At 35.3% G+C, this 19859-nt stretch overlaps 1 protein-coding gene across 11 annotated transcripts in view; it reads right to left on the reverse strand.

Moving 5' to 3' along the window:
* EIF4G3 (eukaryotic translation initiation factor 4 gamma 3) overlaps positions 1-19859 on the reverse strand; it is a 335147-nt gene that overhangs the window by 82089 nt on the left and 233199 nt on the right. For all 11 annotated transcript variants that reach the window (XM_055331203.1, XM_055331202.1, XM_055331204.1 and 8 more), the window contains 2 exons: positions 6168-6256; positions 1083-1329 (listed from right to left, as the gene is read on the reverse strand). In XM_055331203.1, coding sequence (XP_055187178.1) covers positions 1083-1329; positions 6168-6256 — 336 coding nt within the window. The remainder of the gene's footprint in view (positions 1-1082; positions 1330-6167; positions 6257-19859) is intronic.

The raw sequence follows: 19859 nt of genomic DNA on the forward strand, positions 1-19859 counted from the left end.
GATTCTATGATTCAAAACAAATAAATATGTAAAAGAAATGTTTCTTAAAACAGCATTTACCCTAACTTTTGTAATGCACTGACAATTTTTAATTATCTATTTTTTAAAATGTTGGTTGTACATCACTAATTTCTGTGTAGATTATTTTTCAAGTCTGATATTTGATATTCAAACCCAATGTTATACAGAAGTCACTCAGATTTGGCAGACTAAGAAAAACACTGCACCTATCACAAATTTTCTATCAAATGAACCATCTTTCCCCACATATCCATGCCAAATCTCTCCAAAAATCTCGAAGGCAACCACAGTTTACACAGGACTGGGATAGATAGAGCTTTAATGGACTTGCTGGTGCCTAAAGATGAAAGAGCCTCTGGGGCTTATCATGTATTTCACAGGGCACGTCTCATACTGCCTGTGCTTCATAACCTAGTCACACTGCTTGTGATGATCATAGTTCAGGTCTACAGAGTTGTCAACAAGTTTCTGTTGTGAAATTAGTGAGTTACAACCAACATTTTTAAATTCTTTTGTTTTTCTTTTTTCTTTTCTTCCCTTTAAATAGGCTCCACACCCAACATGGGACTTGAATTCATAATCCTGAGATCAAGAGTCATACGCTCTACTGACTGAGCTAGCCAGATATGCCATAACCCAACATTTTATAAAGAGAAAAGAATAAAAAATGTGTGTTACATGTAATAAGGGTAAGTGATTAAGGCTTGTGACATGGTAAGCACAAACAAGCACTGAAACAGCCCTTTCGATTAAACTAAATAAAATTAAATTTCTCTTGTCAAATCCCACCAGTCTAGCACTGACTGACATCCTATGCCAGCTGCTCTTCCAATGCCAGTAAAAGCAGAACACCAGCATCAGATATCACTTCCGCCAACAAGGAACTTCCTGGATTTGCTAGTCACTAACTTACACCCACTAATCTATTCTGTAAATATTATACTGTGATAGCCTCTTTCTTTCATCCAATATTTCCCACAACAAACCAATATTACTGTAAGGTTATAACAGAGTGAAGGTGAAAAGGAAAGAACTACAGAGGAAGGCAGGGATACACTTACCTGGTTTGAATGGGAATGTCACCCCTTCACCAGAACTATCAGTGGAGCCTGAATTAGCATCTATTCCTTCACCCTCAGAAATACTCTCAGCACCATTACGTACAGGCTCAGCTTCTTCTCCATTTTCTTCCACAGTTTTTATTTTTTTTAGGTCAGAGGGGTCTCTTCCAGGATGAAACCCTTGGCTCATTTTATCCTGTTCAGATTCAAGTACTTTGTCACCTGAAAGCTCCTCTTCAGCTTTAGGCTAAAGCGTAAGTGAACACAGAGGTTACATCATTTTTACCATGTAAATATGCATGAAAACCTACACCTATCCCCTCTAAAAGCATAGGAAAACAGGTCACTCAAAAAAAGGATGTCTGTGCTCAGTATATGGTACTAGAATGCTAAGTTTATTAAAAACACTTTTCTCATTTCATCTCTTGGCAGAGAGAAGACAGGTCACATGGCTACTGAAATGCTTTAACATGACTAATGAAATCTAAATGTACCAAAGGTTAGAATGGAAAGAACTGTTAATCCTTGCACTTGTTGAACATGAAAGAGGCCTAGTCAGAAATCTAAATCAAGCACTCCTACTCTTACCACTAAGGCTCAGCAGGTATAAAAAGAAACATTAGAGGGAGACTTTTGTGCTTCTCTTGCTGCTAAATGGAGGGTTTGATGAGTAAAGTACCTAGGTCCTGCAAAGCTGATCATCTTTCATTTTACAAGGAGGGCACTTGTTAGTTAAAATCTATTTTGTTTATTGGTTCTTAGAATTCTCTGTGGTTGTAACCTTACTCAAATTGTATATGGAAAAGTGGTTGGCATATATTCCTCTACAGAGGCAGAAATCCGGGTTCTGGTGCATCCTATTTTTATTTTTTAAGATTTATGGGCAGCCCGGGTGGCTCAGTTGTTTAGCACAGCCTTCAGCCCAGGGCATGATCCTGGAGACTCAGATCGAGTCCCACCTCAGGCTCCCTGCATGCAGCCTGCTTCTCCCTCTACCTGTGTCTGTGCCTCTCTCTCTTCTGTGTTTCTCATGAATAAATAAAATCTTAAAAACAAAAAACAAACCTTTATTTCTTATTTATTTTTGAGAAAGAAAAAGAGCACAAGTGAGAGGGGCAGAGGGAGAGAATCACAAGCAGACTCCAGGCTAAACATGAAGCCTGATGCAGGGCTGGATTTTGTGACCTTAAGATTACAACCTGAGCCGAAACCAAGAGTGGGATGTTTAAATGACTGCTTCATCCAGGCGCCCTTGGTGCATCCTATTTTTAAAAAGCAAAATAGAATGGAAGTTATTTACCAGATGATTTTTGACCACTATAATTCAGATATCAAAAAGATTAATTTCTTGTGGTGCCTGAGTGGCTCAGTAGGTTGAGCATCTGACTCTTGGTTTCGGCTTAGGTCAGAATCTCAGGGTTTGGGATGGGGCCCCATGACAGGCTCCTTGCTCAGTGCAGAGAGTCTGCTTGGGATTCTCTTCTCTCTCACCCTCTGCTCCTCCTCCCGCATGTACTCTCTCTCTAAAAAATTAAAGAAATAAATACAATCTTTTAAAAAGTTTTTGAGGGCCATATATGAACCATCAAAACTTCTTGACATTAGTTCTCCATGAACTTTATGTCTTTCTATATTATGAAGGGTAAGCACTCTAAAAACAAACCTTTGGAAGAAGCACTCAGAGGAAGTAGACATTCTAAGTGATAAATTCATGCTAGGAGAGCAAAAAAAATGTCATATCAATTGGTTACCTCAACTGATTTATGAAAGTATATTTTTTCCAAAAAAATCAGTTACAAATCCTACTTTTTAAAAAATTTTTTTTATTTTTTAAATATTTTATTCATTTATTCATGAGAGACACAGAGAGAAAGAGAGGCAGAGACACAGGCAGAGGGAGAAGCAGGCTCCTCGTGGGAAGCCCTATGCAAAACTTGATCCTGGGTCTTCAGGGTCACGCCCTGGGCTGAAGGCGGCGCTAAACCTCTGAGCCACCCGGGCTGTCCCCTACTTTCTTATATAAGTGAAATACTGTAAAATATTGTAACAAGTATAACACTAGTCAATTATCTTCATCAGATCACGGGGAAAAGACAACATATTAGAATGTCGTCAATAGAAATAGATAGGTTTTCAGGACTGGCTTACATAATGAAAAACAAGTTCATGAAAACACACAGACACACACACTCCTGCTACCACTCATTTTGACATGTGCTTTCCCCACTTTCCCAACAGAAAAACACAGTATGGAAACCATCAAAAGAAAGACAGACATAAAAATTTCAAGAAAATAATGGCTGAAATGATTTCTTTTTAAAACATGGCACAGAGTGACTTTGAGAAAAAAAAGATCTATCAAGTTTGAATCATGAATCAACAACCTTTTTCTTATTCTACACTCTACTGTAGTCTAACTTATAACGACCGTGTAATATCACCTTCTAATTAAGTATACATCAAGATCTTGAATAATTTGGCTTGAAAGTCTGTCAATGATACTTAAACTTATTAAAGAGCAGTATAACTACATTATACATTTACAGACCATTCATATTTCAGGGGTTGTAAAATGAAGAAAAATGTTATTTTAGAGAAAAAAAATATATTATGTCCTCTTTGTGGACCTAAAATTGACAACAGAAAATCTACTGGACATAAGCAGAGAATGTATTACTTGGAAACTTAATTTCTAACTGGAAAAAGAAGTATAAATAAACTTGTTTCCATGAATGACAAACCATTATTCAGAGAACAAAACATCACCAAAGTGTCTGAGGAACATTGTTAGAAGGATATTTTTTTAAGGGAATCCACAAAATTAGCTGCATTAAATATTTATGATGATTATTTTTCTGTCAGCTGCAAGAAGCTCTATTAAACTAGTTTATAAGCATCTTAACAGTTCCTAAACTATTTACCACGAAAACCAGACTGAAGAAAGAAAACACCTTATTGGCTGGACTGTCAAACAAAGGTTAAACTTTTATAGGAAGTTAAGTTGTTAAAAGAAGAATTTAGTTGATAAAACTGCCTGTTTAATTTAGGAGCTTTTAAAGTCCAAGAAAATCAGACCCAACAACTATATGTAGTAACTAATGAAATATCCTAAAAATTTAAAACAAATTTTAAGATCCTTTGATAAACAGTTTTAAGATAAATCACATTTCACATTAACTTTCTAGGCTATAATTTATAGAAATTGTTAAAATATTTGCAATGACATAACAAACCAATATATAACCTAAAACATGCTGATATCTGAAACACATTCTTTTAAAGGCTGAGAAAAATCTATTGAGAAAAAGAGAGTTTGAGGATCAGTGAAAATAAAGATAATGACACCCATTATGCATTGAAGTACTGTAATAAATGCACAACTATAGGAAAAACTGGAACTAGGATTTCTGGGGGGGAAGGTCTGTGTGCAAATAAATTCTTTATTATAAACTATACAGTTGAGAAAAAATGGATTCAAAACGAGTAAAAACAGTTTTTATGTATGAAGAATAACAATCCGAAGAAGGTTTTAGCTAACTATGGTTCATGGGCCAAATATGGCTCATCCTCCATTTCTGTATAGTATGCAAGATAAAGATGGTTTCTGCATTTGTACTCACTGAAAAAATTCCAAAGAAGAATATTTTATGACACATGAATATTATATGAAATTCAAATTTCAGTGTCTGTCAATGAATTTCTACTGGAATGTAGTCACAATCATTCTTTTATACATTGTCTATGGCTGTGTTTGGGGTACAGCAAAAGAGTTGAGAAACTGTGACAGGGATCATATAATCTACAAAGTCTAAACTATTTACTATGTGGACTGTTACAGGAAATGTTGGCTAGCCAATGACCTAAAGAAGAGGGTGAATATTTGCAGGAGTGGTGGCCTACCCATTTAATATTCAGCAATGCCTAGAAATGAGCAAAGATTAACGAAGTACAATAGAAGAAAACAAATAAAAAATAGCAGAATCTAAAAAGAAAACAGTTTATGAAGCTCTTGCAGCCATACCAGGAATGTATGAAATTCCCCTGCCTCTGGAAGGTATTTTATTCTCTGTAGTAGCAACATTTTCTTGTTCAGCTGCAAGACAAGCGCAGCAACTATTTGCACCTCTACAACTTCCTGCCAATTCTTACCCCCGATAACCACACTGTAAGCACTTCCATGAAACATTTTGGTGGTTGCTAAGGTACTAACTGTGACATCAGTAGAGCATGTAAGAGCAGTGACAGGACGGGGGAAGTAACAAAGGGGTACTGTGAACTGCTTGGAAAGGTAAGAATTATACTAGATAGAAAAGCCTTTTGAAATAAATGCATTTAAAGTCACTTTAAAATAATTTGTATATTCTAATGTTATTACCATATACATTTAATAAATATTATTTTAATAAAGTAGATGTTAAGAGTTCAAAAAATAAAAAAGCAATATACAAATCTTTTAGATTACTTTTCATTTATAAGCTAGAGTACATAGCACTAAAGATATTGAGATTATAGACCATGAAACTGATAGAACACTCTTAGGGCTATGCCTTTGTTTCTTCCTCACATGGTCTCCTGTTGTGCTGTAACCTACAGCAAAACCTGGCATGGTTTAGTTCAAAACAGGCAAATCGTATATGAAAAGTTATGTTACTGGGATGCAGTTAAAAGATGACAGATCCAAAATCAACTTACTTAAAATGTACTTGATGATTTCTACCACCATTGCTAATGAGTATTTGACAAATTTGTTTGCATTTTTTTTTTAACCAGATTAGGCTTTCCATCTAGTTAACAGAAGGAAAAATTCAATTGAGGGGGGTGGGGACTAATCAAAATTTAAACAATAACTTAGTTTTGCCATTTTAGAATTGGCATTTTGAAAGAGACAAGAATCCGATCAAACTGAAGATGCTATCACAAATCTTATAAAAATTCTATAGGTGGACTAAAAGCAGACTCTGAGCTCAATGACCATGTTTTGTTTGAAAAACAGGATCTCAAGAAGGATATATAAACCCACACTTGTCTTAGGAAATAGCACCACTACTCTGAAGATAAGCTAAAGAGATTTACTCTTCCCCTTACCTCCACTTCTGCCTCTAACACTTCTTCAGTGGTTCGGGTCCGATCTTTTGGTTTCTTCCACATCTTTGGTGCAGTTACAACTGTCTGAGCTGAAATACAAGATGAGTGCCATTACTTCTCACTGTAAAGTCATGTTTGGAAATACTAAGTCTAAAATGATACCTGTATTCAAATTTAGCAGAACAAAAGAGGGCTTCACCCATATGGAAGAAACAGCTAAATGATCAAATGAACAACTGTGTGGTTATGGCCCAGAGATTACAGCAGCACAAGTCTTAGGCACAAATTGTGCATATCAGCACATATAGCCTTACAACCAGTGCCCTAGGTTCCTCCTGCTTCATGGTTAAGACACATAATTCAGTATGTGTTATCTATATAAGAAACTGGCCTACCGGGCAGCCCTGGTGGCTCAGCGGTTTAGCGCCAGGGCATGATCCTAGAGACCCGGGATCGAGTCCCATGTCAGGCTACCTGCATGGAGCCTGCTTCTCCCTCTTTCTGTGTCTCTGCCTCTCTTGCTCTCTCCTCTGTGTATTCATATGAATAAATAAATAAAATCTTAAAAAAAAAAAAAAGAAATTGGCCTACCATCCAGTTCTAGACTTGGGTCTGCTTCTATTATTAACTAACTACTAACACTTCTCAGTGGATGTACATTCAACTATAAAAGGAGGAGTGAGATTAGATAATATCTAAGGTTCTTTTAAGCTACAAAAGGTATAAAATTCCAGCTTGTTTTTTAAAGCTTTCTAGACAACAAAAGTACACTTTAAGATTTTATTAGCTAGGGGATCCCTGAGTAACTCAGAGGTTTAGCGCCTGCCTTCAGCCTAGGGCGTGATCCTGGAGTCTCCAGATCGAGTCCTGGGACTGAGTCCCAAATCGGGCTCCTTCCATGGGGCCTGCTTCTCCCTCTGCCTGTGTCTCTGCCTCTCTCTCTGTCTCTGTCTCTCATGAATAAATAAATAAAATAAAAAAAAGATTTCATTAGCTAGGCAGAACTTCTACAACATTCACTTCTCATTTCAGATCAATACTGTCAATCTACTCGTTCATACTGCTGGGGAAAAAAGACAACCTAATTTTTGCTGATTATATTGTATCACTAGTTCTAGATGGAAAATTAAGCCTACAAAGGATTTTTAAATATTCATTTGGCTTGCAAATTCCACAAAATCTTTCCACATGTGGATGTACAATTTGGATGTACAAAAGACTAAAAATCAGATAGCAAATAGAATATAGTAAAAGGATCCTACATAAGTCAACACATGAGTGAACAGAGAGAAGTGAGGAATGACAGGAAGATGGGCAAGGAGAAGAGTCAAAGAAAGGCCACTTAACAAATAGAAGACATTGTCAAAAGTGAATAAACATGAAACTAAAAGGTACCATGTACTGGTTCTCTATAGAAATATAAGATCATTTATTCAAGACAAAACCAACCAATTTCTCTGGACAGCCTACTTTTTTTCAGAACAGTAGAATATGAACACTTACACTGTTCTGAGGAACAAGGAAAAGGAAACATTTAACATTCTTCTCAAAATTATTTCACCATCATAAAAAATACTCTTGTAAATCTCCTTTGTTACACACACCTCAATTCTTTTTTATCCATCCCGTCACAGACTATAATGAACAAGAAAACATTAGACCGCTGTTATTCTTCCTTGCTGACTTACTCAAATCAACTACTTTCTCAGAGAATGGAACTAAGATTATGGTAACCACACATGGGTTTAAATTTCCTACTGCCACAGAGTCTTATATTGAATATGTATATGTATGTATGTATGTATGTAGTAGTCTCTCTTCACTTTTTATGGATCTTCTCATTTTATATAGTCTGTTTTATATGTATCTCTCCAAAATGATGTGATTAATTCTGGTTCCACAACAGAATCTATTTTAAAAGTTACAGAGTTTGGGGCACATGCACATTTTATTTTAAATTTTATTTAATATATGCATAGGACACCTGAGTGGCTCAGTTGAGCATCTGCCTTCGGCTCAGGGCATGATCCGGGTACTGGGATCAAGTCCCGCATCCGGCTCCCCATAGGGAGCCTGCTTCTGCCTCTGCCTGTCTCTGCCTCTCTGTGTCTCTCTCATGAATAAATAAATAAAATCTTAGGAAAAAAGTAAGATATATCCAATGAAGAACACTTATAAAATTTAGACAGATATCAATTTGGTAAAAATATCTCTAAGATATTGTGAATACTCTGGCTGAATTTATTGCCAGCATTTAAAAGACACACAAGTATATGCACACTATATAGTTTTGTAATCTTTTTTTTTTAAAAACTGAACTGCAAACACGAATGTAAACCTTATACTTCTGATCTTTCGGTAGGAACTGTCATAACAAATCAACTTAGTCAAAATCCCTCTATGTTTAATCTATTACATTTTTATTAACAGTAAAAGAAAAGTTCACAGACTGGTATTTGATTTAAAAAAAACAAAGATAAAATATAATAGGCAGTGAAGAACTACAAAGAGCTAGATGTACATGCTTTTTATTAAGTCACTTTAGTTAAGAGTAAGGAGGAAGAAAGAAAAGCTTCTTGACCAGTCTGTAGGAAGTCCAATTTAAGATAGAATTACACTGCTGAAGTGTCAATCAACTGACCAGGACCAAGTCACAGCAAAGATTTTTATGAGCTGCTTCTAGTAGCAAAGATTTGGCTTTGGGCTAGTGAGATTAGGCTAAAGGCTTAAAAAGAGATTAGGTTAAAAAAAAAAAAAAGAAAGGGCAAAGTAAAAAATTAGACCCATTATTACATTTATAACCATGTAAAATACTTATGTTAAGTTTGGAAGGATATAAGGAAAAGTGTTATGTTAAGACTCAGACAACAATATTTGAATAGCAGGCTTTCCTCTGTTCTTCAATATTATAGTAATAATTTAAAATTGGAAGAAAATAAAAGGGTGAGGCTTTTAAAACTGATTTTTATTCATTGTTTCAATCCTGTATGATTGAAGTGGAGGCATTTTGTTCTAGATTTTAGGACTGCTCTTTATAAAAATACTCCTGAAATAAATTTTAAAAACTGTTAATCTTACCAAAGATGTTAGAATTTTACATATGTTTTTTGATCTACAGTGGACTTGGGGAACTCACGGAGCTCTTTAACACCATTTGTTTTAAACAAAAACGTGGGAACATCATCATTACACGGAGGTTAAAAGAATGTCAAAGAGGTGATTACATACGAGAGGTAAACTTTTACTCCTAATGTATTCTATTAGCTATGTAATATAAATCTGAAAACAACATTCAGTAAAGATACCATGTTGGTAAACTTGCTTATCTTTACTAGATCACTCTCTGTTACTTATTTCTCCAGTGTAATCAAGTTAAGTGCCCAGAAAACTGTTAAGCATTAATAAAATTTCAATTTTTTTCTGATACCAAAAAGGAAAAAGATCTTTTCTACTTTCCCTTTTCTTAGATCTTTGGCTAAAGAAAACTTGTAACCATAAATTCTTCCTCTATCCATGTGACATATGTGTAAATCTTTTTATTTTATTTTATTTTATTTTTTGTGTAAATCTTTTTAAATGCTAAAGAAGACTCTTTCGGAGCTTTGTAACTCGGGAATGTTTTTCTTAAGAGTCTGGGAACCATCTCTTTGTCATCATGGGAGTTTCCTCTAGGCAAGTACCTCATCATAAGTATATGTGAAGTTTAATTTCTCGTCTGGATAAAGGCAACTGAACTAACAGATGGACACCTCAACTACCAAGAGAATTAAGGATGAACTAGATATAACAGCAATGGTGCTGGTAACAGTCCTGCTACATGAAGACAAATTATCTTTATCTTGAGAACATGTACGTGATAAATTATATTTGTTTGGCTTTAGGAAAGGGTGGGATTTCCTTCAGCCGTAATCTCATTAGTGGGTTGCCTATGATGCTCACTGCAGACATAATGCTTCTTCAATAATAAAACTATTTTCTTTCTTTTCTGCATTTGTGAGGAGCATTTTCTGGACTGGCAGGAGGTTTCAATTTTTACCTCCACAATTCAGTAACAAGAATGAGATGGTTTAAGTGCCTAAAAGGCACAAATCAGCTGAAAATCTTGTGGTCACATAACACCCAGATAAGAGACCAAGAATTATAAAAAGTCTCCCTTCTAGCTCTCCATTCTTTTGGAATATAACATGAACTCCTTAGCTCTAAGATTTAAGATGAGTGTATTCAGAGTCTGAGTCTCCAGACCAAAGAGACACAACACTACGAAGACTTATTAAGAATAGATACCCCACTACTGGTAAGGGAAGAGCCTCCTTACATTGTCACAGGGTTGAATATAAAGAGTAGAATGTTCCAATAATGGAACTTCCAATCAGAATTCCCACACTTCACACTCAGTTCTAATCTCTTCTCTTTCCTATCATTGTTTCCCACATTTTATTGACTTTTTTTTAGATTGTGGTTTTAAATTCCTAAAATTGGCATTAAATAATTCTGTTTACATCATATTCAAGAATTTTATCTCCAGTTTCTTGAGGCTGGGGATCCTAATGTCTTTTTTTTTTTCTTCCATGGATGCTTATGAAAATCTAGGAAAATCTGATGATCTAAGAAACTGGGGCAGAAAAAGAAAAAACCCAGTTAAGAGAAGGGTAAGTTTTTACAATGGAGATGTACATGAACTAGAAAAACTAATAATGATAATCAAATACATAAGAATGATGGGTCACTGAAAGATATCAACCAAAAGAAACCACTAGGGAGTAAGACTATCATTGTTTTCCAGCATCTTCTCAGGGGTATTTAAAATGGATGGATGGCTTGGTGGTTATGCTTCCCATCATATGTTAAAATGCTCTACGACATCTTCACATAAATTTAAATAGTATAAGCTAGTCTGCCCATGGTCTAGTGCTAGAACCAAAAAAGAAAACAAAATGGGAATTCTAGACTTAAATTCTACCAAAAACATAATATCTATAACACAATTTAAAACTTTTTACTTCCACGTTGAATTACTACGTTGTACATCTGAAACTAATATAATACTGTGGGTTAACTGGAATTAAAATAAAAATGTAAAGTTGAAAAATAAATGTTTTTACTTCCAGGTTTAACGTTACACACTTTCAAGGTTCAGAGTCAAATTGTAGACTTGTTCATTTTAATTTTTTAATTTTTTTTGACTTGTTCATTTTTAAATTTTGGTTTGTTAATATTTTTAATGTTCTCAATATTTTTATTAATTGTATTGATCTTTCTTCCTAATTGTTTTGTTTTCTGTTTTTAAAATTTATTATCTTAAATCTTTTGGGTGTAATTTGTTCCTCTTTTAAAAAAACCTCAGCTTTATGAGGTATAATCGACATCTAAAATAAGATATTTAGAATGTACATTGTGGTGATCTGAGATATGCACACACTGTAGAAAGATTTCATCTAGTTCATTAACATATCTATCACCTCAGATATATATTGGCCGGGTGGTGGTGGTAAGGAAACTTAAGTTCTTTTCTCTTTGTAAATTTCAATTATACAATATGATGTTATCAACTATAGGCACCATGTTTTACATTAGATTTCAGACCTTATTGATATTACCTAGTTTATTTGAACGGCTTCTTCACATGGCTGAGTTCATTCATTTAAGACCACTTTTCTTTCCTAATATGTGCATTCAGTAGTGTAAACTGCCACCTAAATATTACATTAGCTGTGTAGTAGGCAGAACAATGTACTGCCAAAGATATCCATGCCCTAATCCCTGCACATTATGAATAGATTACCTTACATGACAAAAGTGACTTTACAGATGTGATTAACTTAAGCATCTTGAAATGGTGAGACTTTTATCTTCAATTAACCTACTGGACCAAATGTGATCAAAAGGGTCCATAAAAGTGGGAGGAAGCAAGAGAATCAGAGACATTTGTAGATGTTATGCTGCTGGCTTTGAACATGAAGAAAAGACTAGAGTCAAGGTGAATGTAAGTAGCCTCTAAAAGATGTTGAAAAAGCATGAGAATAAAATATCTCCCAGTCTCCAGAAAAAAATACATTTTTGTTGTTATCTTAAGTTTATTTTTTTTTTTTTATTTATTTATGATAGTCATCACACAGAGAGAGAGAGAGAGACAGAGACACAGGCAGAGGGAGAAGCAGGCTCCATGCACCGGGAGCCCGACATGGGATTCGATCCCGGGTCTCCAGGATCGCGCCCTGGGCCAAAGGCAAGCGCCAAACCGCTGCGCCACCCAGGGATCCCTTATCTTAAGTTTAGTCCAATGAAACTAATTTTGGACTTCGGACCTCCCAAATTATGACATAATAAATTTGTGTTGTCTTTTAGCCAATAGGTTTGTGGTGATTTGTTAAACACCAATAGGAATGAATAGCAGCATAGAATTTTCTTTTGGGTTTTCATTTCCATTCAGTTGAAAATACTTTTTTCCCTTTGACTTCCCCTTTTACCCTTGGGTTATACCAGAAGTGTGTAATTTAGTTTCTGAATATTTGGGGGATTTTCCAGAGATATTTTTCTTACTCATTTCCAGTTTAATTGCATTGTGGTCAGAGAACATACATGCTTTGACTTTAATCTTCTGATCAAAAGTTGTTTGTAAGTCATCACATGGTCAGTCTTGGTAAATTTGCCATTTGCACTCATGTATCTGTTGTTTGAGTGTCTTTTTATTTTATTTGTTTTAAAGATTGTATTTATTTATTCATGAGAGACAGAGAAAGAGAGAGAGAGGCAGAGACACAGGCAGAGGGAGAAGCAGGCTCCTCGCAGGAAGCCTGATGTGGGACTCCATCCCACTCCTGGGATCACGCCCCTGAGCCAAAGGCAGATGCTCAACCACTGAGCCACCCAGACGTCCCTGTTTGAGTGTTTTGGTGTCAATTAGGTCAAGTTGGTTGACTGTGCTACCGAAGTCTTCTATAGTCTAATTTCTGTCTACTGCTTCTATCAATTATTTCTCTAATTATGCCATGGATGGATGTCAGTACTTTTTGCACATGTGAAATGCAGTTATAATAACTTAATAACATTTTTGTCTGCAAATTCTAACAGCTATGTCAAGTTATAAATCAGTTTTGATTGGCTCATTTTCTGCTCATTTTGGAACATACTTTTCCCATAACCTCATTAGTTCTACTCATCATTTGAGGAAGAAACAGTATCAATTCTATACAAACTTTTCTAGAATATTGAAGAGGAGGGAGGGACTACTTACTAATTTAATTCTATGACGTCAACATTACCCAGATGCCCAAATATGAAAATTACCAGAAAACCACAGCGCAATATCCTTCATTAACTTAAGATGCCCCCCAAAAAAAACTAAATAAAATTGTACCAAACCAAATTCAACAATACAAAAGCAACCCCACAAAAAACCCTCCCCACCTCGGAGATAAATTATATTTCAGGAAAGCAAAGTTGGTCTAATATTTAAATACCAAGTATAAACCAAGTAGTAAACAAAAGAAAACCATGACTGTCTCAAGATGAGTAGGAAAAACATTTGGTAAAATTCAATTCTCTCCCTGATTGAAATGACTCTCAGAAAATTAGGAATAAAAAAGAATTTCCTCAACCAAATAATTTTAAAACCTACAATTAACATCATAATTAACGGTGAAAAATTGAGGAAACCCTGGGTGGCTCACTGGTTGAGCATCGGCTCAGGGCCTTATCCCCCAGTCTTGGGATTGAGTCACACGTTGGGCTCCTTGTGTGGAGCCTGCATCTCCCTTGGCCTGGGTCTCTGCCTTTCTCTCTCTCTCTGTCTCTCATGAATAAAGAAATAAAATCTTTTTTAAAAATGGTGAAAGATTGAATGCTTTCTTTCTGTGATTGAGACTAAGACAAGAATGTGTACTTTCACCACTTCCAGTCAACAATATATTGAAGACACTAGCTAGGGCAAGAAGTCAAGAAAAAGAAATAAAAGGTGCCCCTCTGTTAGAAATGAAATAGAATTGTCTTTGTTCAGGAATGACGTAAGTACTTACATAGAAAATCCAATGAAATCTCTAGCACAAAAAATGCTAATAAAACTAGTAAATGAAATTCAGCAGGATTGCAATATAAGAGACTAGAAGAAAACTCTACTGTATTTCCATATACTAGTAATAAAAATTAAAAATTGGAATGAAAAATACCACTTATAATAGCATCTAAAGATAAAAAGTTGACAAAATTACAAAAGACTTGTACGTTAAAACCTTCAAAACATTGCTGAGAGAATTAAGACAAATTGTGAAAATATGCCATTTTCCTAGGTCAGAAGACTCAATATTGTAAGATGTCAACTCTATCAACTGAATTCAACACAAACCAAATCAAATTCCAATAGGCTTTTTTTTGTAAGAGTAAGCTCTATGCCCAACATGGGACTTGAATGAGATCGAGTCATAAGCTCTACTGACTGAGCTAGCCAGATGCCCCAACTAACAGGTTTTGTAGATAAAATTTGTAGGGAAAACTGATTCTAAAATTAACATAGTTTTAACTATAATGGAATTAAGATAAAAACTTAATTAAAATGCAGGAAATTAAATTAACAAAAAGCAAAAGACAAGAATTGCCAAAACAATTTTGAAAAAGAATAATAAAGTTGGAGGACGTCATACTATATGATTAGAAACCTCAGAAATCATAACAGTGCAGGGACGCCTGGGTGACTCAGCAGTTGAGTGTCTGCCTTTGGCTCAGGTCGTGATCCCAGAGTTCTGGGATTGAGTCCCACCTCGGGCTCCTTGCATGGAGCCTGCTTCTCCCTCTGACTATGTCTCTGCTTCTCTGTCTCTGTCTCTCATGAATAAATAAAATCTTTTAAAAAGAAATCTTAACAGTGTGGCATCAAGAAAGAACAACTAGATCAATCAATGGAAAAACAGAGAATCCAGAAATCAACCCATATATAATATATATAACATATTGTGGGTAAAGGTGTTAAGAAAATTCACCAGAGAAAGGACAGCCTGTATGAAATTCTCATACAGCACTGGAGGGGATATAAAATGGCACAAGTATCTGGAAAATGGTTTACAGTTTCTTAAAAAGTTAAGATATGCATTACATGGAACCAAGACATTCTACTTGTATTTACTCAAAAGACAAAATATATCCATAAAAAGATCTGTACACAGATGTTCACAGAACTCTGTTCTAATAGCTCCAAACTCAAATGTCTATCAATAGACTTTGTTTATTCATGAGAGACAAAGAGAAAGAGAGAGAGAGAGAGAGAGAGAGACAGAGAGAGAGAGAGAGACAGAGACACAGGCAGAGGGAGAAGCAAGCTCCACGCAGGAAGCATGATGTAGGACTTGATCCTGGGACTCCAGAATCATATCCTGGGCCAAAGGCAGGTGCTAAACCGCTGAACCACCCAGGCGTCCCAAAATTTATACTTTCTGATTTCATTTATATAACATTCTAATAAATGCAAACTAATTTACAGTGACAGGAAGTAGATGAGTGCTTGCGGTTGGAATGAAGTGAGGGTAGTACAGCTCAGAGGGATTTATAAACAGGTATGAGGAAACTTTGTGGGGTAAGATATTCATTACCTTGAGCTAGTAATGGTTTCATGAGCATATATAAAGATGTCAAAACTAATACAATATATACATGTATATATTTATATATATAAATGTGAACTTTATGTGAATTACACTTCAATAAAGGTGTTAAAATGGCCTGGGGATGGTTTCTAAAAGAAAAAACATAAGCATATCCATGTATCTATTACAAACCTGCTAAAAAACGATAGTGTTTTTTAAAGACTTTGAAATAGCTTGTATAGTATTCTCCATTTATGTTAAAGAAATATCTAAAAAAAAAAGAAGAAATATGTATCTATACATGCAAGCAATGGGACTCCAAGGGCTTTTCTCTTTTCCTAACTTTTGTCGCTTTTTATCTATTATCTTTTTTTAAATGACAAAAATATCAATTGAAACAAATATAAAGGTAATAATCCCCCTCCCCTAATTCTAGTGGCCTGAGGTAAACAACATTAACACTCTCTGATACATAGTCGGCCACACCTTAATGACTCATACAAATAATCACAACAATACATACATTTATTTTTAAGTAGAAAAATAGAGTCATACTAAAAGTTATTTTGCAAAATGCTTTATTTTCCCTTAATTTGTTATGAAACTCTCTCCAGGTTACCAAACAGTTCTATCTCATTCATATATTAGCTGTATAGTATTCCAGAGTAGATATGTACAATTCCTCTTGAAAGATATTTTGCTATTTTTCTTGCCAGACACAGTATCAGAAATTTAAAAGTAATTCACACTTACACAAATACATGAGGGTTGTATTTCCTCCCTTCTTACAGGTACTTGATTTGATACTGATGTTACAGCTAAAAAATGTACTTCCACACTCAATAATGAATGAGCATCTTCTCTCGCTCTTTCTTTTTAGCTATTTGTTCTTTCTTTTCTGTGATTTTTTTTTTAACCCAATCTTCTATTAGGCTGTTGGTTTTTTTTTTTTTAAACTCACAGATACCCTGCAAACAAGTAGTTAACCTTTTACATACTGTCCTGTTTCTTTTTACGAAGACAAAATTCAAAATTTTATAATGAACTTCCTCTAATGAATATGTGTTGCTTTTTTCAAACAATATAAAAAAATACCATAAAAAAACCACACATTTTAATTATTTTGAAATTAAGGCAATGACTCAAAATCTTATGAATATGCAACTTTCAAATCCAAAGATTTTTAAATGATTTCAGTTGAGGGCACCTGGCTGGCTTCGTCAAGAGTATGGGACTCCTGAACTAGAGGTTGTGAATTTGAGTCCCATCCTGGGTGTAGACATTACTGAAATAAATAGAACTTAAAAAAAAAAAAATGGATTTACTTGGATGAGAATAAATGTACTATTAGCAATCTACTTCACAATCTTTAAAACCACATGTTTCTCTAGTTTCTGAAGCATATTAAAGCTAGGATTTTAGCTTAGACCTTCTGGTCAACAACAGGACCATTTACTGCCCCACCAGCACTAAAAATTTTACTACCACTTAATGTGCCTTTGCTATTGTACACAATCAAAGACATGGACACAAATTAAGACTCTATTATCAGTCCTTTGACGATAAGGACTGCATCTTATTGGTCTCCTTTGTATATCCACCATTTAATATAACGTCTAAACCATGGTAGACACTCACTGAAAATGTGTTTATGAATGAATGCCCTGCAATCAAAATTCAATTCAAAGTTAATGTTTCTCTACAACAATAAACACCAGTTCAGCTCCTTCTGTGCAGTAAGAAGTATTATTTCCATTTCAGAGATGAGAAAATTGAAATACAGACAGGTTAACTCAATTGCCCCAACCCCATAAACAGTAAAGGCTGGAGCTACAATTAAAACACAGATGTAACTGCAAAACCCTTGTCTTCCCAAAATAACATCCTGCCTCTTAACTCTGCCTTGTTCCTGCACTTTCTCTGCTAAATTTCAATTTCATTTACATTTTGGTTAAGAAGTCTTTTGTTTTCTAGCAGGAGAGGATGTGGAGTTAAACAAGGGAGGGTAGTGTGAAAAACCATTTGTCTGTCACCACTATGGCATAGTACCTCAAGTCTTGAGGAAAATAAAATGGCAAAGTGACTTTAAGGAGAAGATTTGATCCCAAAAGGCAGAGAATAGTGCACTATGCAATTCTGTCAGCAGTAAGAGCAAAGATGACTCCAATGAGACCATCAGCATATTTTCTAAGTGTCTATATTGCATTTTACTGCTCTATCTGCATGAACCTAGATATTTCTGCATTTTAATAAATGCTTTTGTATCCTTTCTACCATAATCAAAATAGCCTGCAATTGAAGGTAAGTCCAGCAACTGATTGAAGAAATGTCAATCACTACAGCACAAATGGATAATTAGACAATAGACTGTAACACAAATAGCTATCTTTCTGTTTACTCAATGCCTGTCACCTCTAAATACAACGCTAAGGCTCAATTACATGAATATACAAAAAAAACTGGATTAAAAAAAAAAAACAAAAAAAACTTCCATTTGATCATCAGTGAGACCACACTGCCAGTGCTTTGCAAGTGCCCAAGACTACCGAAACCTTAATCTGGAGGAGCCACTATGGGCAATAAAACACACTCTAGTGCAGCCCTGGTGGCTAAGTGGTTTAGCGCAGCCTTCAACCAAGGGCATGATCTTGGAGACCTGAGGTGGACTTCCGCATCGGGCTCACTGCATGGATCCTGCTTCTCCCTCTGCCTGTGTCTGCCTCTCTCTGTGTCTCTCATGAATAAATAAAATCTTAAACAAACAAACAAACAAAAAAACACACACACTAACACATGTGCTTCCTCATTTCTTCACCTTACCCATCCCTAGATTTACACATCTGTCCTTCTGATCATTGAGTTCCCAAATACTGTGAACTGATAGAATTATATTTAGGTGTTAAGAGTCAAGGGATTATCAGAATGGAAAACTTTGTGAAGAAAGGCATACTGAAAAAAAAAGGCATACTGAAAGAATTGTCAGAAGTTTAGCATAGGGTAGGCTGAGAAGAGAGCATCAAAGCAATGATGTGGGAATTAGCACCTATTAAACAGGTGTGTAGGACTGGCCAAAACAACATAAAATTAGGGAGAGATGAGGATTAACACAGAACCTTAGCTGAAAGCTAACTCCAGAGTCTTGATCTTAGACCTTTGAAACAATTGTCTATACAATTCTTGGACAGATATAGCCAGAACCTATCTTCTCCGGAAGACTTTACTGGAGAGTTTCCAAGAGAAGTCTCAAAGCAGAGAGAGCTGCAATAGCTGGGATAATAATCTGCTAGTCTATGAAATGTACTAGAAAGGTAAGGGGATTGAATAGCTGGGTGGACAAATGAATGGGATGGAGAGCTGGAAGGACAAGAAAGGCCAACCTGTAGGAGGACTTACCGAGGGTGGCTCAACTGAGGCAAAAATATGCAAGAACTAAGCTAAGAACTAAGGAAATGCAGAATCATTACTTCTAAAACATATATTCCTTATGTGTTTCATCCATAAATGCTGACATTGCTCCCACAGCCCAGTCACGGGTTCTGTATTTGTGACATCAAACAATGCCCCTAGAACGGCTACTACAGTGGTGCATTCACTACCTAGCTGAGAACACACTCTCAAACTTAGGTAAGACGTAGCTACTAGTAAAACAGTAAGAGTAAAAATAATACATATTCAGACATAAAATACATCAAAAGACAGTATGGCTTTTGGTTGTACCTCAACATTCCTCCATATCTGGTACTGTTGATTATGTTTTTGTTGAAATCTATGATTTAAATTTCTAAGCTGTAACTTCCCTAACTGGATTCAATTCAAGCTCCAGTGTTTTTATTTTTAGCATTAAGTTCTTAAGCTGATGGCTCTGACAGATCGTTATATATGTTTGAAGTCCTATTCATTTTTTAAAAAATAGTAGCTTTATTGAGAAATAGTTAAGATACTATAAACTCTACCTTTTTAAAGTATACAATTTACTTGTTTATAACTGTAATGAAAAAGCTTCAGTCTTTTCACTTCTCTTTATAGGGAAAAAGTCAGTTATTCCCTATTGTGTGTTTCCTTTACCACTTGGAACACTTCACTTGACTTTTTTTTTTTTAAAAGATTTTATTTATTTATT

This window comes from Nyctereutes procyonoides, unplaced genomic scaffold (genome assembly GCF_905146905.1).
Source record: "Nyctereutes procyonoides isolate TBG_1078 unplaced genomic scaffold, NYPRO_anot_genome, whole genome shotgun sequence".
In the NCBI taxonomy this organism is placed as follows: domain Eukaryota; kingdom Metazoa; phylum Chordata; class Mammalia; order Carnivora; family Canidae; genus Nyctereutes; species Nyctereutes procyonoides.